This window comes from Xylocopa sonorina, chromosome 7, assembly GCF_050948175.1.
Source record: "Xylocopa sonorina isolate GNS202 chromosome 7, iyXylSono1_principal, whole genome shotgun sequence".
NCBI classification, from domain to species: domain Eukaryota; kingdom Metazoa; phylum Arthropoda; class Insecta; order Hymenoptera; family Apidae; genus Xylocopa; species Xylocopa sonorina.
This window is the reverse complement of record NC_135199.1, coordinates 3056961-3072266: the sequence shown is the minus strand read 5'-3', so window position 1 is coordinate 3072266 and position 15306 is coordinate 3056961. Positions and strand designations below refer to the sequence as shown.

General features: G+C 50.2%; 2 protein-coding genes across 3 annotated transcripts in view; one reads left to right on the top strand and one right to left on the bottom strand.

Annotated features, from left to right (window-relative positions):
* The window catches only part of LOC143425503 (beta-galactosidase), a 188880-nt gene that overhangs the window by 21795 nt on the left and 151779 nt on the right, over positions 1–15306 (top strand). The gene's annotated exons all lie outside the window — the stretch shown is intronic.
* Vg (transcription factor vestigial) overlaps positions 1–15306 on the bottom strand; it is a 71553-nt gene that overhangs the window by 15280 nt on the left and 40967 nt on the right. Inside the window, exons 2-3 of one of the 2 annotated variants that reach the window (XM_076898377.1) lie at positions 3668–3878; positions 3402–3560 (exon numbers count right to left, since the gene is read on the bottom strand). In XM_076898377.1, coding sequence (XP_076754492.1) covers positions 3402–3560; positions 3668–3878 — 370 coding nt within the window. The remainder of the gene's footprint in view (positions 1–3401; positions 3561–3667; positions 3879–15306) is intronic. The other variant, XM_076898378.1, reaches the window with a different exon arrangement.

Below are 15306 nucleotides of genomic sequence, written 5' to 3'. Positions count from 1 at the left end.
ACACGGTGAAAAAGCACGAGCGTAGAGACCGAAGACGATATCGCGGCTAATCTCGCGGTAGCCCCTTTGAAGACGCCACGGCGTCGTGTAACGGCCATGTCAAGTAATTGCGTCTCTGTTGCGCCGCAATGGCTGGCGTACAGGGCGTTAATTTGACGCCACCGAGTGGAACGACTCGCTCAATTTCCCGAACTCAACGTTCCCGACGTCGTATTCTCATCAGACCGGCTAGCATACGCGCAACGATAAGCTCGATCCCGCCCGGCGGACGTTCCGAATTAACCCTTTGAGGAGGAAGTATGCGCGCTGATAAACTCGTGTGATTTTTCAGCCTGCGACGCGACGGCTGCGGTAACCAACGACTAAGAATGCCACGGGGTTCGCCTCCAGCCGCGTCTATTTTTTACGCTTCCTTATATTTCTGTCTTTTTAATCACTAGGGAATAACGAGAAGTTGAACGCTTTTATTCCGAGGGATCGAAATAGAGCCGAAAGCGGCGCAAATACGATGCAATCGAGTCGCGTGCATTGCGTCTAGTTATGAATTGATAATTCCACTCGCGACCGCATCGCGGTACAAGCATAAGTAGTATTAACTTCGAAATCAGACTGTTATCTTAAACCAGATTAAAAATGCCAATTAGCATTATTACATACACTCTTTTAATAATAAAAGATATTAGAACGTTAGAATGTTCAACTACTTAAATGTCTAACGATAAATCCCCGCAAAAGTGCCTCCGAATTTAATTCCCACGGTCGTTTGTTACCGAGAAACCGCCACCGGAAGATTCATCAACCTCATCTCTCAGCCCCGCGATAATCAAAGTTAGGTTTCCGCGCGTGCAATAAAATCCCTCGAAGCCGATGTCCTCGAGAAAGCAGGATAATCGTGGTCGCGCCGCTTATGCGCCCGTATCGGCGAGCATTCGAGGGCAAAGACGTTTTATCGACTAGTCGTATCGTCCGCCTTCCTCGATCCCGTCCCCTTAAGCGTGTGCCAGCCGCTCCTGGTACCGGCTGGTAGCCGGCAAAAGCGTACCAGATGCAATTTCTCCGTCGCAATAAGTCATTCCCCTGGTGTGTGCTCGCGCTAGTGCTTTCGGCTTGTATCAGAAACTGTTCTTCGAGCGCAAGCTACACCACCCTCAGGGGGTAACAAGGATAAATTGCGCCGTCCTCTTATAACTGTTCCATTTGGTTAAGATACACGGAAACCAGTCTCAATTCTTTTTCGAATCAATTTCGCGGCAAGGAATTTTATTCTTGGCCCTATCTTCTTATGATTCGACGTTCATTATGGCGCACGGACGGTATAATTTCTGTCCCCGCCTTCGTAGCCTCCGTGCTACTACCATGCCAACTAACTGGCTCCTTTTCACTCATTAGCTAGGGAAATATATTATCGGCATACGCACGGAGTTAATAACGTCGTTAGTTTCCCCGCGCGAGTCGCGGTTAATTGATAACGCCAAAAGTAGTACCGCGATTAAAGGGTAAATTGTCGGATCTAAGAGCACGCTTCTTTGATGTACCATGGAAATCATGCTCGGTGTCCAGGCTTCTACGATAAGTCTTGCACGGGTTGATAGCAGTAAATACTGCGATTTTTATTGCCTCGGACGATGCGATTACGTTCTAAAGATATCTAGATTTAAAGTACAGAGTAGATTTTCATTTTCTTTCATTTCTAGTCTAACCTATCAATTTTCAACGTTTCAGTTGCACATCGATACGGTGAACCGCGAAATTAATTTCTAGCGCGATTCATAAAGTGAAAGTTTCGATCTGAAATTCTCGCACTATGAGATCTTCTTCCAGGTGAACCCGTTACCTTTAAATACGAAACAATTCGTTTAATAAGACACCCGCGGAACAGCGACGATCGCTCCGTAAGCTCCGCAGTGGCGACCGCAAACACGTGCCACGGGCGCGTTCAAACAATTCCCCGCCCTTCTTATCGACTGGCTTTCTCCCTTGATCTTCTCGCGAAGGGTGTCTTTGTTCCCGTACACGCGTTCACCGGTAAGAGACGTTCGCTCCTTGTACGTATGTTAGCCGGCATACCGCGGCTAAAACTGTCTCCTCAGCCGCTGTCTCTTCGTTTCCCTGTCCCTCTCTCGCTCTCTCTCTCTCGTACTCTCCTTCCTCACCCCTGGTACGCTTCACGAGTCTCTCCCTGAGTCAGCGTGCATCTCGTAGGCCGAGAGCAGAAGCTCTTAATTTACCTTTCCTACGCCGTGAAAGCGTGGTCGCGTTGGAACGGCGGGACGTGCACGGACGGCGAGGGGGATGAGCCAAGAGGGGCTCTCGCACCGGCACATAACAATTAGGTCGTGTTGTCTTGAATTCTAAGCAGGCTAGTGAACTGATCCTGAGCACTGCCGCGAGATAAATGCGGCCTTAAACGATACCGATATAGACGGGCTGCTACGCCGATCGCTTGCCAAACCCGACTCGACCGCGGCTCAACCCCCTACCCCTGCTGCTGCTGCTGCTGATGCTACCGCCGTTGCTGGCCTTTCTCGTTAGCCGACTCTTTCTTTAGGCAACTCTTCGGCCCTTCAGCCGCTCGGGGATCGTTCGTTCCACCGCCGCGACTATCTTCCCGGGTCCACTCCTTTTCTGGACGATATGAATGTTTGCCTCCCGATGCGTTTTTCGACTTGTCGATATCGCTGCATTCGATTCATCGTTTATGCAGCGGGTATTCTTACGTTCAGCGTTTCTTTCGTCGAGCTGGTTTATTTCGGTGAGGTAGCTTTACGCCTCCGCCTGGTATAGGTGACAGGTTTTTTCGTTCGACGCTGATCGACCGGTGCTGCTCCGAAAGGGGACACCGATATGACTAACTGTTTGGTACTACAGTAAGAATGTGTTAATATTTAGATTGTTTTTCTATCGAAACAAGCATATTCGTTCGCTCCAACTTGAACACTCCACCACCTGAATTTCATTCTCGCCCTCGCTTCTTCTGTCCGTGGCGAAACCTCCACTCCTTCTTCTTCGTCTCGTTCCGCAGAGTCGGCAGCGAGGGTTTTAGGTCCCCAAGTACGACGACGGTACAATTGTTACGAGGCTTGTTAGCGTTGTCGCGGGCTAATGGCGCACTTTATTATCGGTCTCCGCTCGCCTGGCGTTGCATCCGCGCTTCGGATGCGTTTAAATCACCGCCCTTTGATGCATTAGTCCCGGTCCCGGGCTCGCGCCGTCCAATCTTCGAGCGGCGTGCTCCGATGACGTCGAAGCGTCGAAACGAGATCGTAATTGGAACGAGGCGCGCGCGGCTACTTATTCTCGCGAAACCAAACGCCCGTCGGCCAATTCTATACTTCACGATACGGCATTTCATTAACGATCCATATTCCCCGGCTATTTGCTCGAAGCTAACAAGTACTCACCCTTTAGTTTGTCGTGCGCCAATGCCCTTTGAAAGTGCACCTCCACTTCGGACGCGGCGTCCCCTCGATAATTAGTGAAGACCACGCAATTCGCGTTCATGTACGTCGCTCTGCTCTCGCCATCGTCCGAGTCCTCCGCTGCGGTACCAGCACCTACGGCTATAAGCCAATTAGAAACGGGACATTTGTCAGAGAAGCGAAGGATATTAATTAAGAGATGGTCGGTTGCAGCGGTAAAGCTGATCCGTTGTGTCGCGACTACTCACCGTCCGTCGATCTGTCGTCGTCTAACGTTCTCGAGGGTTGCGTAGTGCTCGATCCGACGGTTAGCCGCGGTTGGGGAGTCGGCCTTGGCGACGCAGGACTGGGTGCCGAACCGACGGAACCGGCGCTACTGGGCTGCCCTTGCGGAACGCTGCCACCAGCCCCGCAAATTTCAAGACCCGCCGCCCCGAGTGATCTTTGGTGAACGTTCAACTGCAACAAACGTATGCCTCCTGATATACCGACGTAGCGTTACGTTCCCCCGCGTATCTTACAAGTTACCCGCACGCAGGTATCCTTGTAGACACTTTTTCAAGATTCCACGGGTTAGTTGGTTTCTCTTCAGCCAGACGCCTCTTAATAAATTTAATAAATGAACACGAGATAATGCTTAGTAAGGATTCAGTGTTTACACACTGAGTGATTAAGATAGTCACGGTTCGAAGTAGAATTCGTGTCACTGCTTTCGTGTATCTTGATAAATTTCGCAATATCCTTTCACTCACATAATTTTCGCACGCCTCTGCAATTACGTGCGTATTATACCAACCGCATGATATTTATAATTATCAGAGTTCGAATATGCAATAATTTCCATGACTTCGAACACACACTTTGGTTATTTATATGTTTATGCAACGGCTAAGGAAAATCGTTAGCTACCGAAGAAAATTTATTTCTTTCGATAACCAAGCACTTGTTCGCGTTTCTTTATTACCTACGTACACGTCCGAAACGAATTTTTAAAGTTCAACGATCAACACGTTCTCCGTACTCTCTTTTATTATTCCACGTTGCAGCCAACTCCTTCTCGTGCAAATGAAAACTCTGCGAACCCGTTCATCGAGGAACGAACAAAATATTTTAGAAAAAATAGATTGACCGTGACTCGGAAACATCGCCGGCAGCAGCTTTCCAAACATGCCGGTGAACCACCGATGCCAGACCATCGTCAAACACCAGCCCGCATTTCGAACGATCGCAACAGACCCTTAATAGCGATGTCGACATCCCCCAATGGCAGGCCAAAATATTACAGGCCCAAGTGGACCGCGGGCAACGAAATGCCCGTTGACGAAACGCTTCGACCTCCGTCTACAACGTCGCGGACAATTCCACCAATTTTACCGGCCTCCAGCCCACCCCCCGTCCGGTGGCCTCCAGTGGTCCGTCCGCCAGTCGCTCGACGAATCCGTCGAGTGAACGCGTAGCCGTCTCGGTTGACGTTTAGTAGGTAAATCGTACTAGCGACGTCCTTAGAAGAGGGGTAAGCCTCCATTGAGCACATACCGACGTCAGGCGTCGGCGTCCATTGTACCCTCCCTTTCCCCACTCCACGCGGCCTAGCCAGACTGCAAATAGCGCGAGAGCTATGCTATGCGCACTGGCATCGTCACGGCCGGTCGCAATGAGACCAAATAGGACGTAATGCTCGCTATTCATTAGATCCTACGGATGCAAATGCCACGCTGGGTCATGGCATTCTGCTCGAATTTTTTCGACCGTGTCGATCTGCCCCGATACGATCGCGCGCGCGACACGCCAGGCCAACTATTCGCCCGCCGAGTATCGAAAGATGGCAGCCGCCCGAGCGTCGGGACGCCCAGGCGGCGCTCGATCGAGGCATTCCTCGGGGAGGGTTGATTGGGGTGAGATTGGTAACGGCGATGTTTCGCGATAGCTTTTCAGGGGTTCTTTCGGGGTTGGGTATTTATTTTGAAGACGACGGGATGGTTGATACGCGCACGATCGTGTCATTTTGATACGAAAATGAGGAGCTAATCGTTTATACGAACAGATCACTTGGCGGCAGTCTAGTAATATAATAATAGAGTAGATGCCATGTATAGTGACTGCCGCAACGAATAAATAGAGTAGCGGGACTCGAAAGCCTCGATTTTGAATTCCGAAAGCGTTCAAGAAAATAAATCAATGTACCCTGGAGCAAATACACCAAACTGGCGATCCAACGACTCAATTTTCTCGTTCGTTTCCCAAATTGGCAGAAACGAACCGAACAAATCTCTCCCTTGGTATCCCCGGCGTCCCATGCGTTGCACCGGGTCGGCAAGTATTTCGCGGAAAAGTACGAACCGAGGCACGAGCGTAGACAATTGATGTCAATTGGTGAACGCCGGCATCATACCTCGATCAATTCCCGGAGAGCCGTCCGCGGAAATAAAAGAAGGATCGCGCGTACGCGTACACCCCGAACGGAACCGTTAGTCGCGTGGTTCATCGGCTCTCGAAAGCGGAACATCGTGCGCGCCGCGACGTCGATTAATTCCGCGCGCATAATCCGGCCGGCGATTATTCGTGGAACTCGGAGGACGCGAGCGTTTCGTAGCGGAAACCGGGCAAGCACGCCGACCGGCACATAATTTTAACCGTGGCCTGCGCTCGTTTGGCCGGTGGCTGTCGCATCCGTAGCTCGCGTCCGCGTATAGTCGGTCGTACAGAGTCGAAGGTCGGCAGATTGACGAGCGATCGAAAGTGAACGGCGGCGGTGGCGTCGGTGCGGGATACCTATGTAGAGGCTAACAGGGATCGCCGAGGGACGATCCTGACGCATTACTCACGCGGCGGACGGTGATCGCGATGATGGCCAGAGCTTGAGAGAAATACGATCGCGTAAATACTGGCACGCTCGCTTCGACTACTCAGGATTTCCCGCCTGGCATCGAGGCCAACTTCCGGGCAACGATCGAGAAATTTTCCCGGCAGGCACGAATGTTTCTTCGATGATCTCTTCGGATGACGATTTCAGTCGAAGAAGGGGCTGAGAATCCGCTGCGAGATATCGAGCAAGATTAATCGAGATGGAATGTTGTAGTTGAATTTCATTCGTGGCAACTAAATCGAGACCCACGCGTACGGACAAAGAAAACGCAGATATTTCTTCCGGAATTGAAATTCCATCCGAATATTCGCAGGGAAATTTTCATCCGTGGCGCGGTTTCGAAATAAGCGAAACCAAAGAGAAACAAATGGATTCCTGTGGCAGGGACGCGCGTACATTAGTAGCAAGATAAATCGGGGAGACTGGCGCTGGGTCCAGCCGATATTCATTATGGCTAGCGTCCTATCTGACGGCACCGGCCGCGCGCCGCCGGTACATCGATCCTCGAGATCGTGCCGAACACGATCGTAATGATCCAAGGAACCGCGTGCTGGTGTGCGCGAGGCGCATGCCATCCCGACGCGATGATAAAGGACGCGTGATCGTAGTCGCGTACACGTAGCCGGTAGCCATTATTGTTGCGCAAACTATCGCAAATAAATCTGCCCGACAGATGGGCGTGCGTGAGTTATAAGCCGAACGCTTTGTGATTAGTGTCCCTCTGAACGCGTACCTGAATTCCGTGACGATAAGCCGATAAGGATAATAACGATATAAACGGAAGGAAACATTTTTAAATAAATTCATTCTCTAATTTGTCTTTCCTGACAAGATGATCTCACTTCTGTGACGTATCGTGGATAAAAGACAGGTACTAAACACCCCAGTCAAATAACGCATAAACCACGGTAACTATGCTTCACTTCTTCGCTGAGAATAGCCTAATTACGCGCATCAAAGTCGCATCAATCTTACCGTTACCTACCGTAGCGCATGAAAATTATAGTTAGCGCAGACGACGGTTAGTGAGCCCTGACACGTACGAGCGTTTAGCAACGCGGTGCACGAACGTATAGTTTATATAATGAATCAGAGTTTCAGAGAGCAACGCTAATGAACGATCGCAATCGCCCAAGAAGATGTACGCGTGCCCGCGATACGCATACTCGATCCTCGTCATTCGACGGCACGATACACGCAATTGCAATTACGTATGCGGTCCCGTTGCCATTATTGTTGCGCGACTCCCAACGAACGAGACCGGCCGACAAATGGACGCGAACGCGATGTTAAGTATAAGTTTAACCCTGGCAAATCGACCGAGGGACGCGCACGGTCCGTTTCTCGGCTATGGTACACTTTGCCAGAGGCTCGGTTCTATTTACCATTTGACGTTCCTCGAATCGCGAGAGTCACGAGAATCATGAGAATTGCCGGTCGAAGTATGCGATTCGGTAAAATCGATGCGGCGACGGCGATGCCGAAGGAGAAGTGTTGATTTACGTTATTAAATTAATTAAAATACCGCGGAATTCGAGTCTCCAAGCGATACGAATATCGTTGAAGATTGCGAATTTTTTTGCGTTTCTACGTACTTAAAACCGATACCAGATTGCGTTGATCGTTAGATTAACGGTTATCAGCTACGTATGCAAATATGGCAAGCAGCCTTCTATCAATGCCCGACGTCTCGTTTTGCTCGGTGCAATTTGTTACTAATGCATTGCCAAAGGAATATTCTGAAAACAGATGTCATTGTTGATCTTGTACTTTCTAAGATACTGGATACCACAAGAAGGCACTTAACATTCTGTGCATTTCTTCTCGACAAGCCTCATTAGTGTCTCCCTCGCTAGAATATAACATGCTTCAACCAGTTGAATTGGCTCTTAACAAATCGGAGAAACGCAACAATATTAGCGTACCTCTTCGAATCGTTGCGCTTTTAACCCATTCGCGCAGCATTTATACGGCTTTAGTCACGCATCTGCGAGCCCAGCGCGTTAGTTTGCGCGAATAGGTTGGGATACACGATGACCCCTTTCCTCTTTCCGCACTTTCCGCGATTCCACGACCGTTTCAAGTCCGAATCCACCACGAAACCTGTCGTCGGTTCGGGCTTGAAGACGGTGCGCGTCTCGCGAACATCCTCAGATCACGTGACCCAGCATCCCCCCGAGCTAAAAGGCATATTCGTCCAGCGAAAGGCGAGACTGTCCAGATATCCGTGACTCGTACCGCGAAATAAATAATATCCGGCCATCCAACAAAGTCGCGGCTCCGCTCCGTCCGAGCCACGCCGTTTCTCGTCCTCCCAATCAGTTTGTCGTCTCCTCTCGCGCAACGCGACGCGTTGACAAGCAACCTTTTCGCGTGTATATCGAGGCGAGCACCCCGCCTAACCAATTACGTTCATACATCAGCGGCGGGTAGCTCGCTCACTCGCACGCGCGCGCGCGCGCACTCACGAAAATAAGCTGACGGTGATGCATGCCCTGACTGATGGCGGACGGCGTGGCACGCGTGGGACGAGAGAGGGACACCGCGAGCCTCGCGACGCGAAACTTACGCGCGCGCGGCTACGCCTCCGAGATGTTATCATTATCCACTATAATAAACCGGAATCCGGCATTCCGCCGGCTAGTAGATCACCGCGGCGTGCTCCTGAAACGGCGAAAACCGACGCCGCGGCCGGGAGACGTCGAACGATGACCGCTGGCATTCGGGGAACGCGCAATTGATCATGAACTTGAGCGAAGAGCAAGGGTGTGCACGCTGTCTGGAGCTCTCGCGTCCTAAACGCCATGTTGTGAACGCTCGACGATTCAGTTTTTGGGAACGTCGTTCGACGATGGTGGATTGCAGTGAAGTAGGGTGACGATCGACGGTCAATCTCTAGGCTTTCGTCTCTACCCCTCTCTCTCTCTCCATCTAAGGATTATTGAGAGAGATTCTAGCATGGATTTGGGTTTTGTTTCGAAATTTCAATTGTTCGAGGTGGAGATAGCAAACTGGTAAAAGTAAAAAGGAAGAATCGTCCTTCCACGCGCGATACCCTCCCATCGCTCATCCCGCGTCCTCTTAGCCTTCGGTCCCCGTAAAGTCCGCTTAACATCGGTTCAATTAAACGAGACGATAATTCGCGCGGCGGAGAAACGAAGGCAACAAAAGCACGGCTGGGATTAAACCGGGGCCCGGTTCGAATCTTCCATAGATTACCACTGCGAGGCATCTAGCATCGGTCGGACGACAATGTGGTAATTAATCGAAGCAAGCCTGCCCCGCGACGGTCGGCTCTCTTCCTCTTTTGCTTTTTCTCTTCCGCCCGAGGCTCGCTGGCTTCCCTCGAAACGGTCCACGTCCTCGACATCCTCGCGGCGAACGAGCAGCTCTAGCCCGAGAGAGCTGCTCGCGGTCTTTCAAAGCATTCCAAAGCGCGAGCGCGTCCGTTCCCTCCTCGTTCCCCTAACCCGCCCCCTCTACACTTTCATCCCCTCTCAAACTCCACCACCGGTGTCGAGTCACTTCGCGAACCTAAGACCGCGTCTTTATTTGTTTCCTCTTTTGTCTTATAGATCTCTGAATCTCTGTATCGCCTCATCTCCCACCCCTCCAACCCTTCCATCTCATCCCCCACCTTCCTCGCCCCTCTTCCCCTTCCCAGTTCTTCGGCTCACCTCCGCTTATTCCCCACCTCCACCCACCCCCTACTACTGTCCCATGTTCGGCTCCGCTGTCCGCCGTGGACAGTCCTCAGCCTACTCCAACCCCCATTAAAATGCTTAATACCTCACGATGATGATCCCCCGGACGTTGATTTGGATTTATGTTCCCTTGCGAATCGAGCAACCGCGGACTGGTCACGGTTGTGTACAGAATCCAGCGATCATTGCTCGACGGTGTTCTTGCGTTTGTTTCTCAGTCGAAAGTATCCGGAGACCTTTCTCTCCCGGGACCAGTTTTTGCTCTCTTCTAAGGGGGATTAACCGTGTCGATAATTCGTTGCTAGTTTAGACGGAACGTTCCAAGCTTGCTGCTGTTTCTTTCGGCCGGGTTGATTGTTGTCAGTCGATCGTTTTTGAAGTTGGATACAGGCTTCTCGATGGTGTTTATCAAAAAAACCTACGTTATTTTAACGAACTAAATATTCTGTTACTTCTTTGCTCGGACAGCATTTCGTGCCGCGGTCGACAATTACAAGCCAGCCGTTTCGATCGATTTCGATAGAGTACTCGGAGATGTTAAACTTTTCCGGCAAATTAATATGCTTTACGTTCCTCGTAAGAAAACTCTTATCTCGACGAAATCGGTTCTAGATATCGCTGAAGTTTAATGATCCCGCGGAAACACCGCGGATAGGAACGAAACAAACGTCAGATCTGTCAACGACGCGTCAAACGAGCGATAATTTGTCGATCGGAGCGATGACACAGTGGCGGCTCCCGAAAACCGTGTAAAACCAGACAACCCCCATCGATCGCGAGCGAAACGAACGACCGGTCGTCCTCCGGGCCGATTCCCACATCAATTCAATCGAGAGCCCCCGGGAGTGGAACTCCGTCATTCTGTTCGACAAAGGCGAATAGCGGTGGTTAACGGAAGGAACAAGCGGCGATACGAAAAAGAATGGACTCCGACCGAAAAAGGGATGAAAAGACGCGAAACTCCGCCGTGAAAAACGAACGAGACGAAGACGAGAGAAACTGCGGGGTAGGGTCGGTAACAAGCTACCACGGGGTATCTTGCAATTTGTTTGCCGGACACGGCCATTCGTCGACACGATTCTCCTATCTTCCGCAGAAGATGAGAGCCCACAGATCTCGACCGCGCCGTTGGATTACGACTATTGATAAGGCGCCGGTGAACGAGTTCCCTTTAGTTAAGTTTAGTTCATTAGCAAACCAGCCAGGTGGACGATGGAGCGATCCCTCGTCCGGCCGACAAATTACAACGAGATCGGCTCCTGCCCTCCCTCTCCCGCCTCCATCGATTCCAACCACTTTGGGGACACGGGAAAGTACGCCGACCATCCGGATACTATAGTCTGCGCGGAGGAATTGTGCGAGGATTCGCGAGTCCGTTCTAATCCTTTGATACTTTAGCAGCCGCGACGATCGAACGTTTTTCTTACAATTGTTGCTGATTTCAAAAGTTTCCGTCGTAAGAACGGTAACGGTCTTACCAAAATTATTTCGCGGATCATAGCAAGTATTTCTCCAAACTACATTTCAGCTTTGTAATATATAATAAAATATAACCGCGATAAAACCGCTATCATATAATACTCTAAGCACTCTAGAATCATCTAGCTTAGGTCCTCGACTATGTCTCAACCGAATAAATATCTACGCGAGCTTCGAATTCCATTCTTGAAATCTGAAATATATCACAAGGGAACAAGCTCATTACCCAGAACATGATTCGTCTAACCGCTCGCAAGGAACCAGATACTGCGCGGATAAAAGTCATTTTCGCGCCGTTTCTAATAAAAACACCCGAAATAGCGTTGAAGAGGGTGCAAACAGAAACGCGGGATCCAAAGCATCCGGCTAAAGATGTTCGCATCGACGACGATGCTCGCGGTCTGCTCGCGATATCGGCTGAGAGTCTCGATCCGTGACAGGCCGCGACCGTAATCCAGCCGTTTTTCATCGGCATTAATATTAGCGTGGAGGATAATGGCGGCGACAACTAACGCGGCACCGTAGTTCACACGTGGCGACCGTGACTGCACCCGTCGACCAACGATGGCCAGACTTGAACGCGTCCCGACGCATTCCATCGCGGAGACACGCGGCTCTTATTTTCAGAGCGCGTAAATTGCGCGTGTAAACCGGGGCTATGAATTTCGTGGCAACATAATCGTAAAGCCGATAAATAGAGCGGCATTCCAGCCGCGAGTGTCGAGTAGCACCCCGCGCGCCCTTAATAACCCGTCATTTTTATCATATTCTCACCTCGGAAGTGTCCTCTAATTAATTCGACGGCGACGACGGTCCACGATGGAGGCGGAAGGACGCGCGAGGCTTCCCCGCTTTGAAGTTTCGCGCCACGCGTCAGAGTACGATCCGGCTGTCTCAATTAAACGGGGAGGCTCGCGGGAATGTGTATCGGAGAATGATTCACGACGATCCGTGGCTCGGAAATACTCCGCGAACCTTATTAGATTCCCGTGATTTACGAACTTGGACTTGGCGGAGTACGTTTCTGGATTCCCATTAATGGACGTGATTTCTCCGCTCGCCTTCGATCCAGAACTTTTTCTCGCCGGCTGATACCGGTCGCAAACTTGACTGCGAAGATACGCACCAGCGAATATGTATCGCGGTTCTTCGATGCAACTCCCAAGGGACACGAAGTAGCCGGCGTTTGCTGAATTATTTCGAGGAGGTATCATACGGATTTTCAGATTGTTTAGCCGGCTGAAGGATTTCTCGTTTCTGCAGTTCCACGCACATATATCTTATGTTCGTTTCTTTCGAGATCGCGAACCAGTTTCCTTTCAAACACGTCGACTCTTCAAGATCTACACCTTCGAGCGATCGTGGTATTTCTCAATTTTCCTCGACCGACAGCACAAAAGCCAGAACCTGACTAAACGCCCTCAATACCGCTATCGACTCATCGCCATCGACCATCTTCTCGCTCGACCACCTTCCCCCCGTCGACCACCTCCATCAAAGGACATCCATCCGCCAGAGCTTAAAACACACTCGCAGGGAGAAACGAGCGGGACCCCTTCGATAAGGGCTCATCCTCTGTCCGCAAAAAAGAATTGCCCATCGGTATCCGTTTAATGTCCCTCCCCCTTGGTAAGTACCATCATGCCAGCCAGATATGCCTGAGTAATATTACCGCATCGCGATATAAATGAAAACGTATCCCAGGATCGTGGGCAGTGGCGTGGCAACCGATGGATCGTAGTTCCTCTCAGAAATGCTTCTCTACCCGGTGTAGCTCGTGGCGAAAGATGCACCCGCTCGATGACTTCCGACACGCGGGCCCAAAAGTGGGCTCGAAAATTTAGACGCGTCCACTCAGCAGCCTGTTACGCGCACGAGTTGGCCTTGACCGGACGGATCTTTCGGCCTCTACTTTGGTACAGTAGTCTATCCAGACCAGTGCCAGAGGAGGAAGAGTGGGAGCAACGGAATAGGCGCGTTAAAAGCCATGGGCCCCACGAGAGATACCGGACAGACGAGGCCTTTAGTGTCCTGTTATCAGGCCCGATCCGATACGGTCACCAATAACTTGGGCTACCTACCGCAGCGACGTACTAAAGGTTATGCTCCAGCTGGCCGTCCGCTACCGGCCGGCAGACCATTTACCAACTTATTACTAAGTACCGTCCACCGGCTCATTCGAAGTTCGCGCCGGCCAATAGTTGTCAAATAAAAAGCCGGTCTTTACATCCGCGGCGTAACGCCGCCCGCCGGCCGTACCCAACACGCATAACTTAATGCGGTTTACCAAAGACTTGCTCTTCTCTTTGTCGCCGCGGGAGGAGCCTCCACGTCACTCGAACGATGGAAATTTCTTCAGAAAATTTCCTAATAAAACTGCGCCTCTCGCAGGTATTGTCGGTTGCTCGTTAACAGGTGGATTCGAACGAGCTGCGAACCGAGCAGTTTGATCGAGACGGACAGGCTAATTTCGAATAACCATTTCTTAACTTCGAATGAATAGTTAATCGCGATCAGAAATCGTTTTCTCAAGAGAAGAAACGAATTTAAGAATTTTGGCAGAAGTTAATTTCGCTTTTCTCGTACGGAAAGGCGTTACACGGATAGGCGAGCTTACTTGTGCCATGGAATTTGCATGAATATTAAGCACGGTTCATTAAATATTCTTAAACCGCACTTAAGGAATACTATCCTATATATTAGCATTACGATCGTTGAAAGTGGAGATTATTTTCAAATTGAATGGGAATATTGTTTACAGGCATTGCTGGCTGTAATCAAATTTCGATTGTTAATCGAAGCTGAGAATACTAGAGATTTTTTTAAGTAGCTGAATTTCAGCGAACTATTCGAATACACAATGTTAGATAATTAATTGCAAATTACAAGTTTCAAGGTAGCTATTGGAATTTACTAAGAGAGTGGACTCGTTTTAATAGACGAAGAGCATCCTTGGAGCCACATTCACGATAAAGAGTGGCGTTCCGTTCCAGACGTTTCGCAATGTTTCCGTGAAATCTTCGAATGCCACGTTCAAGATTTTCAATTCGTCGTGGTGATTTAGATCGAGCTCCGCGATGGGACTGACAGCGGAACCATTGCATTTCCACGCTCCGAAAAAGATCCAGTTAGCTTGACTAATTTCGGCGCCTGGAAACGAGCCATTGAAACGCTCTGCCCGTCCTAATCGAACACCTCGTAGAGTTTCACTTTTCAGATACTTTAGCCGGATGACTTATTTGGAAGGAATTTTTCGAATTTAAGAACCTCCGCAATAAAAAGTGTGTGAAATCACGATTGCTCTGAAACGATACACCGGACGACTCTTCGACGATCCATCCTGTGCTCACCTGCGGAAATGACACCAAAGTACATCGATTAAACGCAGGACGGTAAACATTCGAGTAACTTTATTTTACGACGACGGTGTAATACGACGATTAAACGGTACAACGACAGAATTCGACGAATCGAATCGGCGATGCTCGGTGCACGCGCGCGTTCCATCGTACCGCCTAATTGTTTCCTTATCCGTCGATGAAACGCACGCACGACTATTATACGGGTGACACGCGAAACCTTTCATTTCCTTATGACTGGTGCGCGATATATGAATTCCTCGCTGACATTTCATTGCATCAAGTAGTGGCCGAACTACTCTAGGAATCCAATGAATGTCCTACGCGAGTCGACGCGCGTGCTTCGCTAGGGGGATTGCTCGCCTGGACGTTTTACCGTGATTCCTTTATTTTTGCGGCTATCCCATCTGAACAATTTCTGTTTGTCCGTAACAGAGAGACATCGCCGGTGCTGCGCCACGCGGAAGAAGAAGGGTACG